The sequence below is a fragment of the Hirundo rustica genome, chromosome 19, assembly GCF_015227805.2.
Source record: "Hirundo rustica isolate bHirRus1 chromosome 19, bHirRus1.pri.v3, whole genome shotgun sequence".
Lineage (NCBI taxonomy): Eukaryota > Metazoa > Chordata > Aves > Passeriformes > Hirundinidae > Hirundo > Hirundo rustica.
The window spans coordinates 7,114,571-7,134,951 of NC_053468.1; the positions used below are offsets into that span (position 1 = coordinate 7,114,571).

The 20,381-nt window shown below is 52.0% G+C and overlaps 1 protein-coding gene across 6 annotated transcripts in view; it reads right to left on the minus strand.

Moving 5' to 3' along the window:
* Window positions 1-1,006: 1,006 nt before the first annotated feature.
* The window catches only part of ATP2A3 (ATPase sarcoplasmic/endoplasmic reticulum Ca2+ transporting 3), a 53,409-nt gene continuing 34,034 nt past the window's right edge, over window positions 1,007-20,381 (minus strand). For 3 of the 6 annotated variants that reach the window (XM_040082252.2, XM_040082258.2, XM_040082254.1), the window contains exons 10-22: window positions 18,884-18,986; window positions 18,558-18,689; window positions 17,683-17,808; window positions 16,412-16,630; window positions 15,632-15,967; window positions 15,323-15,543; window positions 14,462-14,664; window positions 13,854-13,939; window positions 13,122-13,255; window positions 12,592-12,709; window positions 11,896-12,013; window positions 9,900-9,943; window positions 1,007-5,771 (exon numbers count right to left, since the gene is read on the minus strand). In XM_040082252.2, the coding sequence (XP_039938186.1) occupies window positions 5,748-5,771; window positions 9,900-9,943; window positions 11,896-12,013; window positions 12,592-12,709; window positions 13,122-13,255; window positions 13,854-13,939; window positions 14,462-14,664; window positions 15,323-15,543; window positions 15,632-15,967; window positions 16,412-16,630; window positions 17,683-17,808; window positions 18,558-18,689; window positions 18,884-18,986 (1,864 nt within the window). In that variant the 3' untranslated portion in view covers window positions 1,007-5,747. Of the gene's footprint in view, window positions 5,772-9,870; window positions 9,944-11,895; window positions 12,014-12,591; window positions 12,710-13,121; window positions 13,256-13,853; window positions 13,940-14,461; window positions 14,665-15,322; window positions 15,544-15,631; window positions 15,968-16,411; window positions 16,631-17,682; window positions 17,809-18,557; window positions 18,690-18,883; window positions 18,987-20,381 lie in introns of all 6 variants that reach the window. The other 3 variants (XM_040082253.2, XM_040082256.2, XM_040082259.2) reach the window with 2 other exon arrangements.

Consider the following 20,381-nt stretch of genomic DNA (forward strand, 5'->3'; position numbering starts at 1 on the left):
ATAGCCCCAGGTGATGGTACCCAGGAGTCCAGGAGCTGACACAACATCAGGAGGGGAATTTGGGGTGTTTTTTCCTTCCTCACTGTGCCCTGAGACAGCATTTCTGGTATGGGGGACTGCCTTGAGGGTCACCTCCAGCCATGGCAGTGGTGCTCCTCCTGCTGTGACATCAGTCTGCACCGGCAAAGCAGAGGCCAAGCAATGGCCCTTTCCCAAAACCAGCATGTGCCAGGGTATCCCAGCATGTGCCAGGGTATCCCATGTCCCTCTTTGTAACCCATTCCCTGTGGGTTACAAAGATTTTGGCTTGCTTTGTGCACCACTGTCCTGCTCACAGCATTGGGAAGGAATATATAGGGCCACATCCCAGAAGAAAAGCACCAAGGGCAGATGTTGCCATGAACACAGATTTGCTCCAAAGAGAGGACCTGCAGCTGGATCAGGATTTTCTGCTTCAAACATCACCATGGGCAGAGCTTTGGGCGATGCAGAGATGGAAACGCATGGCCCTGAGCTCTATGCCATCCCCCCAGATGAAGCCAAGTTATTTCATTATTATTTATTTCACAATTATTTCTTGTGGAGGTTATTGCAGGGCTTGTTTAAACCTCCCCTCCCAGCTGGGGGAGATAAGGTGATGACTATTCTGGATACAGTCAAAATTAGCACTGTTATTTGTATTCTTGTGCCCCACGAGTGAATTCAAAAATTCCCAACAGTCGCACTATGCCACTCCGCTCATTTTGCCTTTGTTATCCCATGCCAGGCACAAGCTCAGCTCCATTTCTAGTTTGGCTCCTCTGAAAACCCACAAGAAATCCTGATCTGGTGAGCACAACTCCTTTTACGGCTGAAGAATGCCCTCAGGCACTCCCGTATGGCTCCACGGGCTCCCAAATATCCCCCAAATCAGCCACAAATGGGACAAGAAAAGAAAAAAAAAAAAAAGGTAAAACAACAACAACAAAATACACAAAAAAAAAAAAAAAAAAATCCCCCAGAGACATCCAGTAAAATTGCTTTTATTTCAGTAATTTTCTAAGTATAAAACAAATCAGGCCAATATTGTGTGAACAGAGTGGATTGTACGGATGTGACCACAAGGAGCCTTCCCACGCCTTCCCGGCACACCTGGCTATTTACAGTCAGACAAAGGACATGGTTTAGGAAGCGGTAATTTCGTGGAAAAATATCTCTCATGTAATAAAATAGGAAACCTCATTTCTTTCAGTTCTACCCCTCAGGTAACACCCTCCCACCCCCCAAGATATAACAATTTACCTTTTGCTATGAAGCACAATCTCAGAGATTTCTACATTTGGCTGTTCAGGCATCTCATATAAAAAAAAAAATCAGTATATTCCCAGACTGAAGCCACTGAGGGGACCCGCTGGCAGGTCAGTGGTCGCCCTCCTCTTGGTCCCAAGTGCCCATGACTCCAGGCACACACAGATTTTGGCTCATTTAATGCCCCACTCACACCAAAAGCTGAATGGCACCACAAGAACAGGTCCAGGGAGCACAATTTACCCTGTGTCCCCTCCTCACTGCAGCCCTGCAAATTCCTAACTCCAACTGTGCCATGCAAAATCTGCATGAGGTGAAGCCCTCTTCTTAGCCAGTACCAAAAACCTGAGTTCCAGGCTGTCTCCCCTGACAGAAAGCGGGAGGAAAAAGAGCCCAGATGGGACTGAATCTCTGGGATCATTTATACAAAGCGATGGCCATGCCAGGTATGATCCAAAAATCACAGTAAGTCTTACGAGTTGGTAGTGGGGACTCTGGTGTGTTTGAGTTTCAGGCCTGATGTAATGCCAAGGTCACTGAACCTCATCCCAGCCAGGGTCCCTGTACAGCTCAAATCATTATTTGATGAGTTTTGGTGGAGCAGGACCCCGACTGGGAAGCAGTATTATCAACCTGATGTACAAAAGAAGGACCAAAAATTAATGCTGAGTTTTCCTATTGCTCCTCCTCCTGCCATCCACACCGTGAGCAGAAACTCTGACCCAATCCCAGATTTGATGCTCTCACAGGAACAAAGTGCCCCAGCCCCTCCATAGAGCCTGTCCCCCCGAGTGCCCTCTCCAGTGCCTGGTGGTGCCATCCAGCCTTGGCCGAGCAGAGCATCACCAGAAACACACAGAATGTTCACAGTGCCAAAACCCCAAACACACCAGCGCAAACCTCACCCAGACCCGGGCCACACGGCACAAATAAAACGCAGGATGCAGCACTTTGCTCTTTGTCCTTTTCCACCGTGCCTCCCTATGGGATCACACACCACAGGGGGAAGAGCTCATCCAGGTCACAGTGACACAATATCCCAAAACAGCACAAAAGACTTTCCACAGCTGATCCCCCTGGTGCTCGCCCCGGGAACACAGGACCTTTCCCTCCCACTTGGCTGTACCCCAGCATGGTGCTCGGCCCCTGAGGAAGGAGTATAAAGTGCTCATGGATAATCCCATGCTGCCATCCAGCACATCCTACACCCTGCATCTTGTGGAGGATCTGTCACAGCAGCCCACCAATGCTAAAGGTCTTGCTGGAAAGACCTGGGTTTTATTTATAGACTTAGAATATGCCAGGCAGCACCATCAAAATAAAACTAAAAAGGAAATAATTCCTAACCTCTGTTGCCAAGAAAAGCAAGGATCCCAGAGGTTTGCCCCTAAGCTGCTTTTTTAAAAAAAGCTTTAGGGCAAAACAGCCACCCAGTGTCCATCTCCCTTGTATTGCACAGTCAGATGCCTTGGTAAGACACAAGAGCCAATCCCAAAATGATGGTCTTGGCTCTGGGATCTCCAAGTTTGCATAAGAACATGTTCCAGCCTGTAAAAGCTCCCAGCATGCTGCTGGCTGGCACACATGCAATAAATAACTACTCTGTGATTTATCCTGACCTTTCACTGAGGAATAAAGGAAAAAAAAAATACATCTATGGATATCTTTCTACTTCATTAAGATGTTTGAAGCATAAGCCCCTGTAATCAAAAGTATGGAGTGAAACCTGTGCTCCAAGTAATTAAAGGATGGGGGAGAGACAAGAGATGTGTGCAACAACTCAGAAGGGGAAATGGGAACGTGTCAAAATGGTCCCTCCTAGCAAGGGGGTCACCTGCTCCAGGCAGCTCTAGTGCAGATCACCTGGGCTATTTTCTAGATAGATCTGAAGGCTCACAATAGAAATAAAATGCCATTTGCTGCTGCTGGAAAGAACAAGCTGGGACACAGCCGTGGTTTCTTGCCCACGATGGCTCAGGGCTTGGTAACTCACAATTGTGACCCAACGATTGCTTGAACAGACTGACAATGCCTGGGCTTTTACACAAGAAACTTCTCCACACTACACATATTTGGGTTAAATTAATAATTCTACCACCAGACATTAAGTCCAGGGAAAACAGTGTAACTCAGGTGGTGGATGGAACCAAGCAGGTTCCTGCAGGCACAAGGAACCAAGGCCACCACGTCCCAGGGAGATGCCATAGGGCAGCTGAAAGCCCTGCTGGACCTTCTAAATAACTCTGGGATGCTCTGAATCCAGCCCAGCCTCTCCCAAACTGGTTGTTAGCCTCAGAGAAACAGAGAAGCTGCTTCCTCTGATGACACTGAGCTGGAACTGGACTAAACTCCCACTGGCTGTTTTTCTGCACAGAACAAGTGGAGATGGACTCAATCATCTTGGATGTCTTTCCAAACTTAAACAATTCTTTAGTTCTGTGACCTGTACTAAAATAAGGTGAAATCCACCCTTCTGAGGAAGGGCAAATCACATGTCTACAGCATTAGTCTTACTGAAGCCTTATTTTGAAGGCTTATACAGTACCTGGGTCATGTCCTGGTCCTCTACACCAGGGTGGGTCTCATCCATGGTGAAAACCTTTGAAGAGGAATTGGTTATCCCGTGGGATCAACTGACTAAATCATTTAGACAGAACACGTTTGAAAAATAAAACTTCTTCAAGACAAAGTATAATAAGATTTAAAAAAATCAGCAACAATCTTCTAACCACAGAGTATCTATAAAGATCTTTTTAAAGAGCTCCATATTAAAATTCCTTGAATACATTATATATTAAATACAGTAACAACATTTCATGCAAGGTTTTCTGTACAATAAATCAGCTCAGTAGTATAACAATTCTGTACATTCCCATTGGTCTGGGGGCTCTGCTCATCTTCAATGCTGGTGATGGAGAAAAGAAAGGAGGGATGATATTTGGCACCTACTGTATGGAAGGAGAGATGCTCTTGCCCAGATGATACAGAAAAACACTGCAAGCTTTTAAGAGGCAAAGAGTAGAAGAGAAAACCCAACAGCAAAGGAGCAAATGCTATCCCAGACCCTGGCTCTAGTGCTGCTGCTGGAATGTAAGAGAAAGGAAAGATACAGGCTCTGGCTAACTAAATATCATCAGGATGGATCCTAGGGGACTGTGAGGAAAACAGGAGGGAGGATTTGGAGAGCTGGAGAAGAAACCAACCACTATCAGCTTCTCAGCTGATGCAGCTCAATGGAGAAAGATAAATTTAATGGATCCCAAAATCCACTCCTGGTCTATAAACCCTCACTGAAGACTGTCTCACTCCTGCTGCGGAAAAATCCCCAGAGGGCAAGATAAAGTTGGTGCCTTACAAAAAGGGATGCCACAACAAACACCACTCACGGAGAAAGACCACGTTATGTACAAGCATACATTCATTCCCATCTTGATCCCTCGGCAAGGATGCCCTGTGCAAGTCAGTGATGTTCTCCAAAGCACAGCACACGAAGTCAAGGATGTGCTCCTGAACACTTCAGCTCTACTCCTGCTAGGGAAATAGTTAAAAATTCACTGAGGAAAGAAAGTGTCACCAGGAAGGAGTGGTGCACATGAGGAATGCAAGGTGGGCATCCCCTTGCTTTTCTTTACGTGGCTGCCCCTACAGGGAGAAGGGCTGCCTTATATAGTGCAGATGGGATCTAGCAAGATGCCAGACGGAGAACAGACAAGACTTCATCGTGCTTTGGTGCTGGATGAGCCTGAGAAGGTGCTGGGCTTTCCACAATGCAGGGATCAAACAGGACAGCGTGGTAAGTAGGGAGAACTTCGCCTTCCACCACATGCACCTGACCTCGACATATGAACACACATCCATGAGATTCCCACCAATGCTGGACACACTCTGAAGCCATGCCCAGCTGCTGCAGCCACTGGAGCAGAGCACAGCAGCAGCAACACTGTGGACATCATCAAGACTCAACAACCCCAACACGCAACCCCACAACCCCCTCTCCTCGCTCCCTGCCCTCACTCACTGCCAAGCCCTTCCCAGCCCCTGAAGCTGCCTTGTGCATCCCATCCCACTGAGGGATGTGGCCTCAAATCCCAACTTCCTGCCTTAATCTCACATGAAGGCCACCTTGCCTGTGCTCGCTCAGTCGGGGTGAAAATTGGAAAGAGGGTCTCAAATTTGGCAAGAACAAATCCCAAGGAACCACGTTGCAATGATTCAGCTCCACACAGCTCCATCCCCAAAGTCTACGCCAGCTGTCCAGTAACTGCACTCATATGTACAGGAAAAAGAAAGCTACAGAACAAAACAAAATCAGTATTTTTTTTTCTTTTCGACGATTCACCCGCATTTGTCTGATAGTCGGACACATGCATGTCCTGCCGGCTCTAGCGATGGTCACGCATGCAAGACTTCAGTCCGAGTTACAAGTTAGGGATCCTCTGGTTCCGAGTGTCGCCCTCGTGTCACTCATTTCTTGTCCTCTTCTCCTGAAACAAAGGGCAAAAAAGAGAAGAATTGGTGAGGGTTCAGAAGCAAACCAGCTCCATGGTTTTGTTACCAGCAGTGGTTGCTCCCGGGTTGATCCCAGAAAGAACCTGGGATCCTGTCTGCACAGAGCAGCTGTGGCAGCTCAGGCTGCATGAGGAGGAGGAGGATGCCGGTCTCTGGGTGAGGGAGGTCTCTGCAATAGTTAGGAAAAGGGATGAGGTTGAGCTGTGGGGGAAGGCGAGTAGGCAGGATCCCTCCTTACTGCCCCCAATGAGGCATTATGCAGGGAAAAGCAGTGGCTCAGAGAGGAGGAAGCTCAGTGCATCCTCCCACCCACCCCAGAGCCCCAGCCCCGCTGCAGCCAGAGACACAGATACTGCTCCATGGGCTGACACCACTTATACACACACTACCCAGGTACCTACACCCATAAATACCTCTGAAACAATGAGCAAGGACCAACCTACTCATCACAGCCACTGTCCCGGGGCTGCCCTCCTACCTTCTCCCTGCCTCCAGGTGGATGGGGTTGGACATGGAAGGTAACAGGCAACACATGGCCTGTAGGAAAGTGATGGTATCAGCTTGAACTCCATGTGAGCAGCCTCAAAATCCCTGCCAGAACCTGACTTACAGCAACTAGATCCCCAATCTTCAAGCAGTTGACAGGAGTGTCCCTGATCCCTGAGGCAGCAGCTGCCCTCCAGCCTGGGGTAGCTCGGTCTGCCCAGAACAGACTTTTTTTCCTTTAAAAAAACCCACCCAAAAGCAGCACTTGCTAAGGAGAGCGTGAAAAATCCCTTATCGTGAATCTTTTGACTGCATTTCTCTATCTTTCATCACTGCACACATCAAGAAATACATCTCACTGGGGACTGCTGTTCCTGTGCTCTTGATAAATAAGGGTCCTGCCCGGGGTTACCCGCGAGGCTCCGCGCCTGCTGCCAGCCCTGGTGCCGACAAGCTTTCAGGGGAATTAATAAATAACAGGCAAGAGAGAGGGAAAAGGCTTTTTTTGCAACTTCTGCCAATTTTTTTTTCCAGTGCTGGCTGCAGAGCCCAGCTCTTGTGTCCTGGGATAAAATGGTTTGCTGTGATGGCAGCATCGCTCTGGATGACACCGTGAGCTTTGGTGTAAAGCAGGCATGCTGGCAACTGCACTGTATTAAGTATCCTTGCAATAATCAAAATGAATCTTCTCCCCACTGCAGCAGCATCTCTTCCCTCTCCTCCAGCAGCTGAACAGACCCCACTGGCTGACACACCCGTGGTAATTTGCCAACCATGGCACTTCCCCTGAACACATCACCCCATGGTTGTGCAAACAGGGAGGAGAATGCCACGGCATGTGGCAGGCAGGGACAGGAAGGGGACATGGCTGCAGTGCTTAATACAGTGGATGCTCTTCAGAAAGCTGCTCTCAGGCCTCTAAAGTAACACGATCCTGGTATGGAGCAAGTCAGGTGTTTCCATGAGCCTTGCAGCCAGCCAAGGGTCCAGCTCCCACATACGCAGGTCCCTGCATGCCAGTGTCCGTCTGTCCTCCCCTCACACCGGTGACAGGAGCAGGGGGGATGCAGCACCTGTTTGCAGGGATGATGGGATGGTCACAGTCCCTCTGGATGCTGCCTCACACCAGGGGTGTCACAGCCCTTCAGCACTTAAAAACCAACAACCAAACAATGTGAGCTCAGCTCCTCCAAGGTCTGCTCACCCCCAGAGAGCTGAGGCTTTTGGGAAGGTTTTTCTGTACTGCTTCTGACTTTCCTCAACAGGTAAAAGGTGCTGCTGGAGGGATGCAGGCTCCCACTGCCAGCCCAGGTCACTTCCTTCACCAAGGGAAACACTGCAGCCCTTGTAGCTCTGAAAACCACACAGCTCCCCCATCACACCAGGGCACCCTGAGCTTCAGCTGAGACCTTGGACCCCAGGAGAAAACCAAAAGGGAAATTGTCCCCCCAGCCCTTCGCAATACCAGGGCAGCAACACTGGCAGCTTCCCTCTGCTCTTCCATTTCTAAAGCATGACACACGGACACATATGAAAAAACGGGAGAGAGAGAGAAATAAAACCCAAAAGCAAGGCAGCAGAGCTGTAAAATCCCGTGTGGAGATTCCAGCACTGGAAGGTGCAGCACCGCTCTCCTGCAGAGCATCCACAGCTCAAGGGAATACTTGGCCCGTGGGGATACATTCCTCTGCCAGCACCCAGCCAAGGTAGCTCCAGGCACAGATTACCCTACAAGGGCAGGCCACAGCTCCCGGCTCTGCCGTGCCAGGGAGAGGGATGCCTGCCTCCTCTGCAGGGAGCACGGGCAGCTGCGGCAGCTCCTGTGCCCCTGGGGGAGTCTGGGGGGTCCCCTCATTCCCAGGTGCACGGAGGGAAATGAGGGTGAACAGCTCCTTTTGGTTATATACTGGAAGGGTTTTTTTGTGATGGGACATGGAGATTTCAGTCCCTGCCAATTTTGAGCTGTCTCAGATGCAGAGCTCCATCTGCCCCTGGCAGGGAGTGTGATGCACTTGTCACTGCACTGCCACCTCTGTCAGCCACCCTCCTCTGGGAGGATGCTGAAGCCTAAAGCTGATGCCAGCTTTGCAGGGAAGTGGCCAAAGTTCCCTTGGTGGAGATGTTCACCCAAGGGAGCAAGGTCACCTGCAGTGGCAGGAGACTGCAGGGCACTGTGCTGCCCGTGGGAGAGGGAACAGGGAGCTGGTGGGGACAGGAGCAGGGTGGGGTGGCCACCATCTCACACCTCCTGCAAAATGACTCACTGAGCACAAGGACAAACAGCTGCCTGAATGCTGATCTGCCACAACAGACACCAAGTCAACTCCTGTGCATCCAAACTCCTGATCTTCAGTGGCCCTGCTGCTGTCAGGGCAGACACGTAGTTGTGTTGCAGAAAACACCTGCTTTGGGATTTTGCTCCTGCTTTTACCACAGCACAGCTGAGGAATGGTGATGCTCAGCACCCAAACAGGGCGTGCTGCTGAATGTGCTGAGAACAACCCCAGCAGCAACTCCAACACCTGTGAGGGGTTTGCTCTGAGATGGTGAACATGGGGAGGTCCAGGGACAGTGAAAGAGGAGCAGGGTGGCCTCAGCAGTGGGCTGATGGTGCACAGAGGAACATGGGCACTGGGGTTATCTCAGTGTCCTCCCTAGATTTGGTACTTCTTGAGAACCACTCAGAAAAGAGACAAAGAGACTTCTGCAAGGCCTTGGCACAGATGCCTGGAAACCTTCCTCCTGCATGCCACAGGACTTAAAGAGAACAAACACTTGAATGCATAGAGCATGGAAAATATTAAAGATACTACAGCAAGAGATCCCTGAGGGTGGTGAGCCCTTGTGAGCCTGCCAGCCTGTGACAGACACCTGGGAACATCTCCCTGTTCCTGACCAGAACATCTGCAGCTCAACCTCAGCCGTGCACATTCCCTCACTCTCATATTCACATCACCCATCAAAACTGAGACAGCAGAAACCTCAGAGGGGCCAGAGAGGAATGAAGGCAGCCAGATATGCAGAGCATGTGAGATGAAAGGCTGGAGAGGAGCAGAGTGATGGGGAGAGGAATGTAAAGCCCTGAGACCACAGTGAGAACTGGAGAGTCTCAGCTTTCTGCCACTTCAAGGGCAAGGAAAATCCAGCATAATGGAAACACAATTTATCCAAATCCCATCAAAGGAGAAATTTTTCCATGCTAAACGTGAATCAGCAGAACTCGCAGCTATACATTTGCATTCCTCAGCTGAACACCCTTGACCATCCCTTGGAAGGTCCCATGCTGGTGACCATCCCCAAGCACTGTCTTACACAGACCAAGGGCTAGCCTGGCCCCTGGCCAGAACTGCCATCCAGCAGCCACTTCCCAGGCTTTTTAGGCCTTATTTTGAAAGAAAACAGAGACCACCGTGGGAAAGGAGATCCTGTCTGGGGAGAGTCCCTTGGCTCTATTATTGTATCTCCGCTCTCTATCTAAGCCATGTTCACCCAGCCACACTCCAAGCAGGTCCCCACCACACAACAGCAAGAGTCTGCAGGAAGCACAGGGACGCAGCATTCAGGGATGAGACACACAAGGAAGCCAACCCTTGCTCTGGAGTTCTGCAGGTATTCACCTGGTGCTCCCCGCTCCACTTGGGTCTTACTGTCCTGAGAATGCCTGGTAAAAAAATCACAAGACCACATATAAAAGTGGCTTTTGAAGGCTTTTTCCTTTGCTTTTCAAAGGCCAGAGGAATCAGGAAGATGAAGAGTTTCAATTACTTCTTTCAAGTCTGATGATTTAAGCGTGGTGATTTTGCCACACAGCCGTGATAGAAGAGCTGCATGGGAAACCCTGGATCCATGAGACAGAGCAACCCATGAGCATCAGCAGCATCGTGACTCTGGGCATGAGGGAAGCCCAGAGGACCTGAAACATTGTAAGCATGCCATGGGAGGAGAAAACTGAGCTGCTGAGCTGCTCTGATGGCACTTGAGACAACCGTGTGCCTACCAGAAAGAAACCTTGCTGTGCTTGGAGCTGTGCAGGCAGAGCCAAAGAAAAGCCCTTCCTCCAACAGTGCTAAGATTTTATAGAGAAATACAAAGTGTGGGAGAAAGACAGACTCAGCCCCAGACCAGGGATGGTGAAGTGAAGACCGAGGGCATGCATGGGATGCAGCATTAACCAGCTCCCCTACACCCCAGCCCGGTGCCACGCTGTAGAATTGTTGCTACAGGCTTGTGATCGTGGGATAAAACAGACCTGGGTGCCTGATGAGAGATGAAACAATTCAATAAGAAAAGGCTAGAAACAATTTCTATCGGGTTTGTAAAAACAGGAGCCCTGCACCTCTGTTCCTCTGAGCAATTGCTGAGTTTCTGCTCAACACAGGAAGAAAGGCTGACCTGAGCACCACCTGCACACTGGGACGCACTGATGGGGAGGAGACCTGTTTGTCATCATCTCCTGCCTCCAATACCTTCCCATCCTGTATTTCCAGGTACTTGCAAAGCTCTGCTCCATGAGAAACCAAACACAGCTGTTACAGTACCCCAAAGCCCTCCTTGACGGGGCTGGCCAGACCTGCCTTCAGCCCAGAAAGGCAGGAGTGGCCTTGCACAGATTTGTTGGGTCATTCTTACAGGGTGAAGGGAAAAAAGGGAGTCTGCTATCCTGCAGGTTGCCTAAGGGGTGGTTTGAGCAAGGTGATGGTGTGGAAGGACAGCCAGTCCTCACACTCAAGATTGTTCATCTGCCCCTAGAGCTTCCCTGAGCAAGGAGAGTGCCTTTCCTGCCCTTCTTCTCCCTGCTATCACTGTCAGGGCAAGCTCACCCCAAAAAGTGAATAATCCTGTTTTCTGGAGAGGGGCCACCCCTGTGGGAGGCACCACACTGCTCGGCCGCCCTGGGCCTGCAGCCACCACTGGGAAAATCCATGGGCTTAACTCAGTGCCGAGATATCCCCCACAGCAACATCTTTTGCAAGAAATGAAAGAAAAGATGAAATCATCTCTTTGGAGGGCTGCCCAAAGACATGCTGAGATTTACAGCACGGAGCCCAGGAGCACACGGGAACTGCTGCTCCAGTGTCACAGGAGCTGCTTCTCCTCTGGTTGTGCCAAGGACTGCATCCTGAGAGGTGCTGGCCAAGGGAAACCCCATTAAAACCAGTTTATAAGGTGTTCAGCTCCCAACTGATCGTAGCACAGTGGCTGCCAACACAAAATAAGGATAGACAGAGGAGGGTGGAAATCTGAGAGGAAAAAAGAAAGGGCTCCTGTTACAAATCAGCGTTTGATTTGTTTTGCTTTATAAGCAAAGGGATCCCCTGTTCCTGGAGGTTCGAGAGGAGTTGAATTAATAACCTGTGGCACATTTATCTAATGCTCCAGCTGCAAAGGGAGCATTTCAAGCAGACGTAATTACCAACTGCTCTGCCAGGCATGGCACCAGGAAAGAATGGAGCAGGAGAAAAAGCCCCTTTGCACATCAAAGGTGGGTGAACATGCAGGTGCAGACATCACACGAGCAGAGGACGTGAGAGAGGGATCCACAAAGCCACCAGGAACCCCAGGCAAAGTGCCACGGAGCCACCCTCACCCCAGGGCGGTGCAGACCATGCTCACCATCCAGGTGGTTGCGGGAAAGGTACTTGAGTCCTTCATCCAGCAGGATCACGGGCAGGGAGATCTTCATCACAACCACCCACTGCGGCCAGCTCAGGGGGGTCACCTGGAAGATGAGCTGCAGGGTGGGAAGGATTGGACATGTCAGTAGGGAAGCAGGTGGGATACTTTGTTGTTTTAAGGATCACATTGTTGTATGGCAAAGGTTGAGAGAGGGTCATCCCAGGTATAAATGATCCAAGGTGGCTCTTGGGCAAGATGAGTAAAAAAATATGCTCTTCACCTCTTCTGCAAATGGGGACAGTGAGGCACAAGGTAGGACTGTGTGTTTATGTGCTCACAGGTGCTTAGCAGGTGACAAGGGACAATGTGACCTCCTGGGTATGGAAACACACTTCATCTTAAGCACCTCTGGGCATCAACTGAGGCATCCCCAACCTTGCAGAGGAAGGAGAAACTCCTAAAGGTTCTGAACCACCTTCTGGAGATCTCTAAAGCCTTTGCATTGCCTGAGAGCTTCTGACTCCTGGCTTTTGGGGCAGAATGACTCCTATTTTCCATGCTGGGTTGGGTCATGGGACCTGGTCCTGAGGGCACCTGCTGGGAACAACCATCCCACAAGTATCCAGACCCAAAGATTGCTCCAGGGATGTCCTTGTCCACAGAAGGCACAGGGAGGTGACAGAGGACACTCACAGGCATGGGCTTGACATAGAGGATGAGGAAGTGCAGAGCCATGGACATGATGATGGCCCCCAGCAGCCAGATGTTGAGCCACGGTGGCATCCGCACCAGCGACTGGTTCTCAGAGACACTGTGAAAGTGAGGGGACAGTGTTAGCCCCAGAAACCTCCCTGCATCTGCCCATGCTGGGAATTTAATTTCCCACCAGGGTGCAAGGCTATATCCTTTATTTTCCAGGCTCATCATCTTCAGGCTTTGCTGCAAACTGGATGTGGATGCCCAATACAACCAGCAATGCATGGATTCGGGGCGATCATTAACGACCAAATCACTAAGGAATGCAGATCCAGTCCTTCCTTCACTGCTCTCGGCCACAGCACACTGCCTTGGAGGGGAAAACCCAGTGGGTCCCCTGTGAGGATGCTCTGAAGGGCTCTGCTGAGCCAAAGCAAAGCCCTCAGCCCACCCACACACGCTCCAAGAGACCCTGCACAAAATCAGTCATGCACAGAGCAAAGAGAGCAGCCCTGTGGCCACCACACCTGTTCAGGGCATTGCACATTTCGATTGTCACCAGCACAGACAGAGCCATCGTCGTTGGGTATCGCGACTCGAAGATCTCACAGTCGATTCCTTCGAAGATGGGGTTGTCCTCAGTGCACCTCATGAAGTTCCTCTGTCAGCACAGGAAACTGCTGGTGAATACATGGCAGAGCAGCAGGAAAGGCAGGAGAGAGGAGGAAGAGTCGACTGGTTGGGGGGCTCGCGGTGAACTGGGTTGCTGTTAAATATCCCACAGTTCAGGGCAACCAATAAACTGCCCACAGTGACCCAGCTTCTTCTGGGGTTGGGCTTTAGGAGTATGGCTGGACAGGAGCTTTGAGGCTCTCAGGTGCAGTTAGGAAGGATTTTGAGCACACATCTCCATCAGAAATCCATCTTGCATTGCACATGCCATTGGGACGTGATAGCACCTACTTTCCCCCCCCTACCCTGCAGTTTTCACATCAGCTACAGTAATGTAATGTGAGAACAGATCCCTCCCAATATGGGATGAGGCACAGAAGCTACTTTCATCTTCTCTGAATCTTTCTGAATCTGAAACTTTCACTACCATTCTGGTGACTGGAAACAGCCTGAGGGAGAGAATTTGCTTCTGTTTTAAATCACTGTCTTCTCCACTAGGAACCTGGGGACACTACAACCAACACAGAGGAAAGGTAGATCAAAGACCCCAATTCACAGCTGCCAGCCTGTTCCCCCTCCTGACTCACCAGCTGATGGAAGGAGACCTGTGGTCCCTCGGCGTCGTACAGGAACCACCAGGTCGCCGCGCCCACGGTGGCCAGGCCCACGTACACTGTGGCCAAGAGAGATTCCCTTAGCCCAGCCCCCAGAGAGGGGCTCTCGCCCCACAACACCCAGCCTCCTACATCTCTCTCTACAAGGCCTTTTAAGGATCAACTGCCCCATTAAAAAATACCACCTAAGTTATTTTTACTCTTAACCCAATAACCAACCACCCATAGCCTGCAATGCGGACTTTTCTATCCAATTACGAAATACCACCCAGACCCATGAAGAAGAAGGTGAAAAAGAACTAGCCTACACCCTAAAACCTCCATCTTGCTTTATCGATATATTACTGTATTCTAAAATCTTAAACTCTAAGTTTTCCACCATGCGATATCACACGCTTCTATTCAAACTCCACATCCATAATCCAAATTCTATCATTCAATTTCAGAAGCCTTCTCCACGGCCTCAAGTCCAATGCAGGGTTTTTTCAGGAGTCAGAGCCTGTCAGCACAGAAAGCCTAAAACTCTCAGTGACCAAGGTTCTCACATCCTCACAGTGCCCACCTGCACCAACAGCCCTCACCTCCAACGGCCAGGTAGCGGAAGAAGAGCCAGCCACTGATGAGGGGCTCCTTGGGGTTGCGGGGCTGCTTGTCCATGATGTCCAGGTCCGGGGGGTTGAAGCCCAGCGCGGTGGCCGGCAGCCCGTCTGTCACCAGGTTCACCCACAGCAGCTGCACGGGGATGAGGGCCTCGGGCAAGCCCAGGATGGCTGTCAGGAAGATACTGCAGGGAAAAAAAACAAGAGATGTGGAATTAGACAAGCTCCGGGCAGCCAAGGTTCTGTGTCATGCAAGGGGGAGAGAGTATCTGGATCCAAAACCCCAAACTGAATATTCACCCAAAGACCTGCAGATGAGCCCACAGCTCCTGATAAGGGACCTGAAGCCCAGCACTGAATTTTGCAGCTAAAATTTGTTTCTCTTGCTATTAAAATTTGCTTTGCAGTTGTAACCCAGCTACTGATGTCCCCATGGCCACAAAGGTTCCCATTCCCAGCACAAACACCCATGCTGAAATGCAAGGGCAAAGGATGCCCAAGTGATCCCAAGGTTGTGCTGATGTTGCTGAGGACTGGGAGGGATGGGCAGGGGCAGAGATAGCTGTGACTGGGTGACAGCAGCCTGTGCACAAATATCTGCACCCAGATCAGGCACTCATATGGGCTTAAATAGGCAATACTTTAACAGAACAGTTCCTGCAGGGTAGCAGGATTGCAAAACTACAAAAAACTAAAATCTCCCCGCCCTCGGGGAATGAGACGTGGTGCCTGGGATTGCCAGTTTGGGCACTACATGCTGCTGGCTGCAGGTCACCTGTCCCAGGGGATGTGTCCCCCCACGGCTGCTCCCGCAGCACGGTGCCCGGTGTGGGAGGCTCTCACCAAACGACCTCCCCGACGTTGGAGGAGATGAGATAGCGGATGAACTGCTTCATGTTGTTGTAGATGGCTCTGCCCTCCTCCACGGCCGACACGATGGTGGAGAAGTTGTCGTCCGACAGCACCATCTCAGCAGCGGACTTGGCCACGGCCGTGCCCGACCCCATGGCGATGCCAATCTCCGCCTTCTTCAGGGCCGGGGCGTCATTGACGCCATCCCCTGTCTGCACAAAGCCGCGGTTCAGCGTGCGAGGGACCGAGCAGGGCGGGCAGGAGGGCACAGGGGGTGGCAGGGTGTCCCCGAGGGCTCACCATGGCCGTGATCTCGTTGAAGGACTGGAGGTACTCGACGATGCGGGACTTGTGCGCCGGCTCGACGCGGGCGAAGCAGCGGGCCTGCCGGCACGCCTGGCGCTGCTCCTCAGGGGACAGCTCATCGAACTCCCGGCCCGTGTAGGCCTTGCCGGACACGTCCTCGGTCTCTGAGAAGATGCTGATCCGGCGGCAGATGGCCACGGCCGTGCCCTTGTTGTCACCGGTGATCATGATGACGCGGATGCCGGCCTTGCGGCACATCTCGATGGAGGAGGTGACCTCTTTGCGGGGAGGGTCCAGCATCCCCACACAGCCCACAAAGGTCAGGTTGTTCTGGGCGGGAGGAACACACCCCAGACCCGCATTAACCCTTCGGGAGGCATTCGCTTCCCCCCCCTGCTCTGAAACCACCCTGGGCTTCACGGGATTTTCCCTGGGAAGAAACTTTCAGGAGGTTTCCTACCAACTGCCCCAGGGATGCACTCTACAGCCCCAATCCGACAGGATGCTCCCATCCCCTCTGCTCCTCCTCACGCCTTCTCTTTGCTCCCCTCCTCCCAATGATCTCCAAGGCCCTCTCAACTGTCGCTCCACAGGAAAACACGCTCCGTGAGGTGGGGCTTGTCATCCCTCAGATCGGCCCCTGAGCCTTGCAGAGGAGCCATCACACCGCCCACAGAGAAAGCAGAGGGAAAACACTGCTGGGACAGCCGGGAGTGTACGGGGAAGCTTCGGGAACAAGGCAGAAATCTGCTGGCCAAAGCTGCCGTGCCGTACCTCGTAGTGGACGAAGGCAGCGGAGTCGTGCAGCTGCATGTTCTCCCTGCGGACAGGCGAGTCGTGGGTGGCCAGGGCCAGGCAGCGCAGGGTGTCAATGCCCATGCCCCAGTCCCGGATCCTGCCCAGGATCTTGTCCCGCACCGGGGCCGTCAGCGGCACCTTGGCGGTGCCCACACGGACGTGGGTGCAGCGCTCGATGACGCTTTCCGGGGCACCCTGCGGAGGAGAGGAGGGCTCAGGGGATGGAGCCGAGCTGCAGGATGGGCAAAGTGCCAGAGGCAGGGAAGCGGCCAACTTCGGGCAAAGGCGAGGGAAATCTCCTCAAAATTCCAGCGCTCATCCCGGCCCCGTGGCTCAGGGCACTAGATGGCAGCCTCCGACCGAGCACACCGGAGCACCAACCCGCAGCAGGTCACCGGGAGCCTGCTGGAGAGCCAGCCGACTCCTGCAAAGCCTGCACATCCACCCGAGACACTCCCGCCCCACAGACCCCTGCTCCGACCTGCAGGGGATGAGGGCTGTAAGTCTGTGGAAAAAACCATGGGACAGTGGATGCTTGTGATGCCTTTGCCTCAGAGGATGCCTGTGATGCCTTTGCAATTCAGGAAAACATGTCCTTTAGCACCCCAGCATCTCACCCCAGCCCTTCTGGCCTTACAAAGGACCCTGATGTTGCTCTTTAATATAAAACCTGCAATCCTTCTATTGCACTTCTTAAAAAGCTCACCCAAGGCCACAGATCCAGAGGCTTCAGAGGGTCCCAGCCTGACCTGGAGGGCAGAGTTCACCCACCCAGATCATCTCCCAGTGGGAACAACAATATCCAAATCTTCTCAGAGTCAGCGGGGAGAAATTCCACCGCATCTCTTCCCTTGGGAAGAAAATGCCCTATGAAACACTCTTTTATTTCTGGTTACAGTGGAAAACTGGACATCATCCTCTGGGCATTACCGGCATCCGGAGGGTCCAAGCCTTTAATAAAGGCAAGTGCCCAAATTCTGCACGAGGGCAGCTCTCCCTTGCCCCAGCACCAGCACACTCAGCACCTTTTCCTCCCTCTAAATCACCTCACCCCCTTTTTTCCCTGCTCAACACAGCAAAGACTCACCTCCTGGTGGACCCCACCAGCCTACCTGCTGGATCCTGGATCCCCAGGGAGACAGAGAGTGAGAGGAGCTGCACAGCATCATCCCAGCCCTGTGCAGCAAGGGCCAAGTCCTGCTGGGTGTGCAGGGGGGAGCTGGACCCTGCAGGAGCTTTGCCCCTACCTTGACAAACATCTTGCTGCCCGTGGAGTTGTTGCCAGGCCCGGTGGGAGTGCAGTACACGGACATGGACTTGCGGTCCCGGGAGAACTCGAGGGTGCACTCCTTCCTCATCAGCTGCTTGATCACCTGCAGGAACAGCACTGGGCTGAGCCAGGGACACTGGTGCCCTCTGCCTTGGCTGACAACCCTGCTGAGCCCCACAGAAAGGCAGCCACAGGAGCCAGCAAGGATGGGACAGGGCTGAAAGCTTACGAGCTTTCCCTGTCAGAAAGGAGTCAGGAGATTTATTACAACCTGCGCAGACCTCTCCGGGGAAAAAATGCTGGAACAGAGAGCCCTTTGAGCAAGTAAAGGATCTAAAGTGGAGGAAATCCAGACCCAAAATACACTTTTATTTTCACCCAGGAGGACAGGGAGATACTGGGGTAGGGAAATAGTCAGCACAAGATATTTTCATGTCAAAAATAAATGTTCCAAGGAGCAAGTGTCACTGGGGCAGGCAAGGCTCTGGAGAATAGGGTTTGGTTCATGCTGAGGGCACCTAAAGACATCCCATCTCCAAACTTCCTCAGCTGCAGCCAGAGCTTGGGCCATCACTCAGAGGGTCTCTCTTGCCTGAGCAGGGACTGGACTGCACTGGAGCCTCAGGAATCACCTGCTCCAAAGCTCCATGGTCCTCAAGGCCCTGGCATCAGCCTCCCCAGGACCATTGTTCCAAAAACAGCTCATCACGAGAGCCTGGAAATCACATCTTTGTGCCAAATCAGTCCCTTAGATCACTGCAAGTGTTTATTGCCCAAATATCAGACATCCTAAATCCCTTCTCTCCCTCCTGTCCCCCAGTGCTGTAGCTCACAGGGGTTATGTCCACTCACTGAATTGCAGGCATTGGCTCTCTCCACCTTGGACAGTTTGCTGAGGTCCGTGTTGAAGACATTCATCTTCTCCACCAGGCACGTCAGGGCTGTTTCAGTGGCCTCCCCCACCTTCTCATAGACCTTTTTGGACTAGAGGGCATCCAAAAAAGAGCTTAAGCTTTAGAGCACTTCCTCTGTGTGCTGATGCTGCCACCCACCACACCAGAGCATCCCCTTGGGATGAGCTGAAGGAAGGGGATCCCCAGGGACAAACTCTACTGGCTTTGCCCTGAAGCACAGCAAGAGCATCCCCCCACCCTGCCCCGGCCCTGGCGGCCCCACACCTCATTGTAGTCCAGCGAGGAGTCATTGCAGAGGGCGCAGATGGTGGCCAGCTCCACCAGCCCGTCGTACTGCCCGCACTGCACCGGCTGCTCGTCCTTCAGGCTGCGGGCAGAAAACAACCCCAACAGCCTTACACCAGCTGACACCTCCAGACAAAGCCAGCCCACCCTAAAGATCCCTTCGAGGGAGCTATATAACCTGTATATCACTCTTGTAAAAGTGGAAGCAAAAGCCCAGTTAAAGCCCCAGTGTTGGTGGTAAATACTCGGGGCTTATCCCGTTTTGTACTTTATTAAATGGGGCAGGACCAAATCGCAAATAAAATATCACAGCAGGCAGATAAATTGTGGAAGTGGCCCAGAATAAGGGGAGCTGCAGAGGAGTGAACAGGGGCTGATCACAGGCTGATGATGAAGGTGATGGACCAGAAAAGGGGCAAAGAAATTCATGTTAACATCCACCCCCTCAGGGGTTTCCATCTGCTTTGAATCCAGAGGAGCTGTGGAGCCAACAGCAAGTCCCTTCTCCTCCCTGTGACGCTGCTTCACACTCCATAGGGAGCCCAAGGGAGCGTTTAGGAGCAGCAGAGAGCTTTAACAGCTGCACTGCTGTGACTGCTTCCGAGCAAGTGGTGAACTGCGATCTTTGCTTCCTAAATAGCAGCTCTTTGCTACGGAAAGGAGCAGCCCTGAGCACTCCAGATGCTTCTTCTCGCCTGGTGGTAGGAATGGGAGCAGTGGTTGTGAAGGAAATAAAGAATTATCCTGGTTCCAGCAGAGGTAACTGCAGGTTAGAGCTGTATAAACCCAGCCGGTCATCTGCTGGCTGGAAAAATAATTTGTCAGGCATTTACTAGGATCAGCTTATTCCACTGTTGGTTCCCAATGGAAAGAACATTTTGGAGCCCTTGTTACAGCTCGGGAGCGGAAAACACGGAGCAGCCAAGAAAATCTGAAAAATCTGTTTGCTGAGGGAGACGGAGCCGCACCGGGCTGTGAGTGGGAAGGGAGATCCACTGCTCCTGCCCAGAGATGCTGCCTGGCCCTGGGCTCACAGGAAGGGACAGTGGGTGGAGGAGGGAGCTGTGCACACACCAAACAAGGCTTTTGCAGCATGTGATCCCCTGGATATTGCTGGGAAGGGATGGGAGGTTACGGCCCCATCGTCAGCAGTCCCTGCATGGAGCCAGGTGAGACCAATGTGCTGGGAAAAAGATCAGCAAAGGTGCTGCTGGCTGGGTGCTGTGTGAACAGACCCAAGGCCCAGCATGAAATATCCCCCTGGCAAGGCCAGCTTAAAGCAAACAAGCATTTCAGTCCCACCAGCCCTGGGGGACGGGGGATTCTCTCCGTGACACCTCAGCAAGCCCACACATCCCTCTCCACACACAACGCAGGCACAGGGCTAAAGCAAAACTCAAGAGCAACACAAATTGTTGCAGACCAACACTGTGGCCCTGAATGCAGCCCCCAGAGGATAAGGGGCACTGAGCTTCAG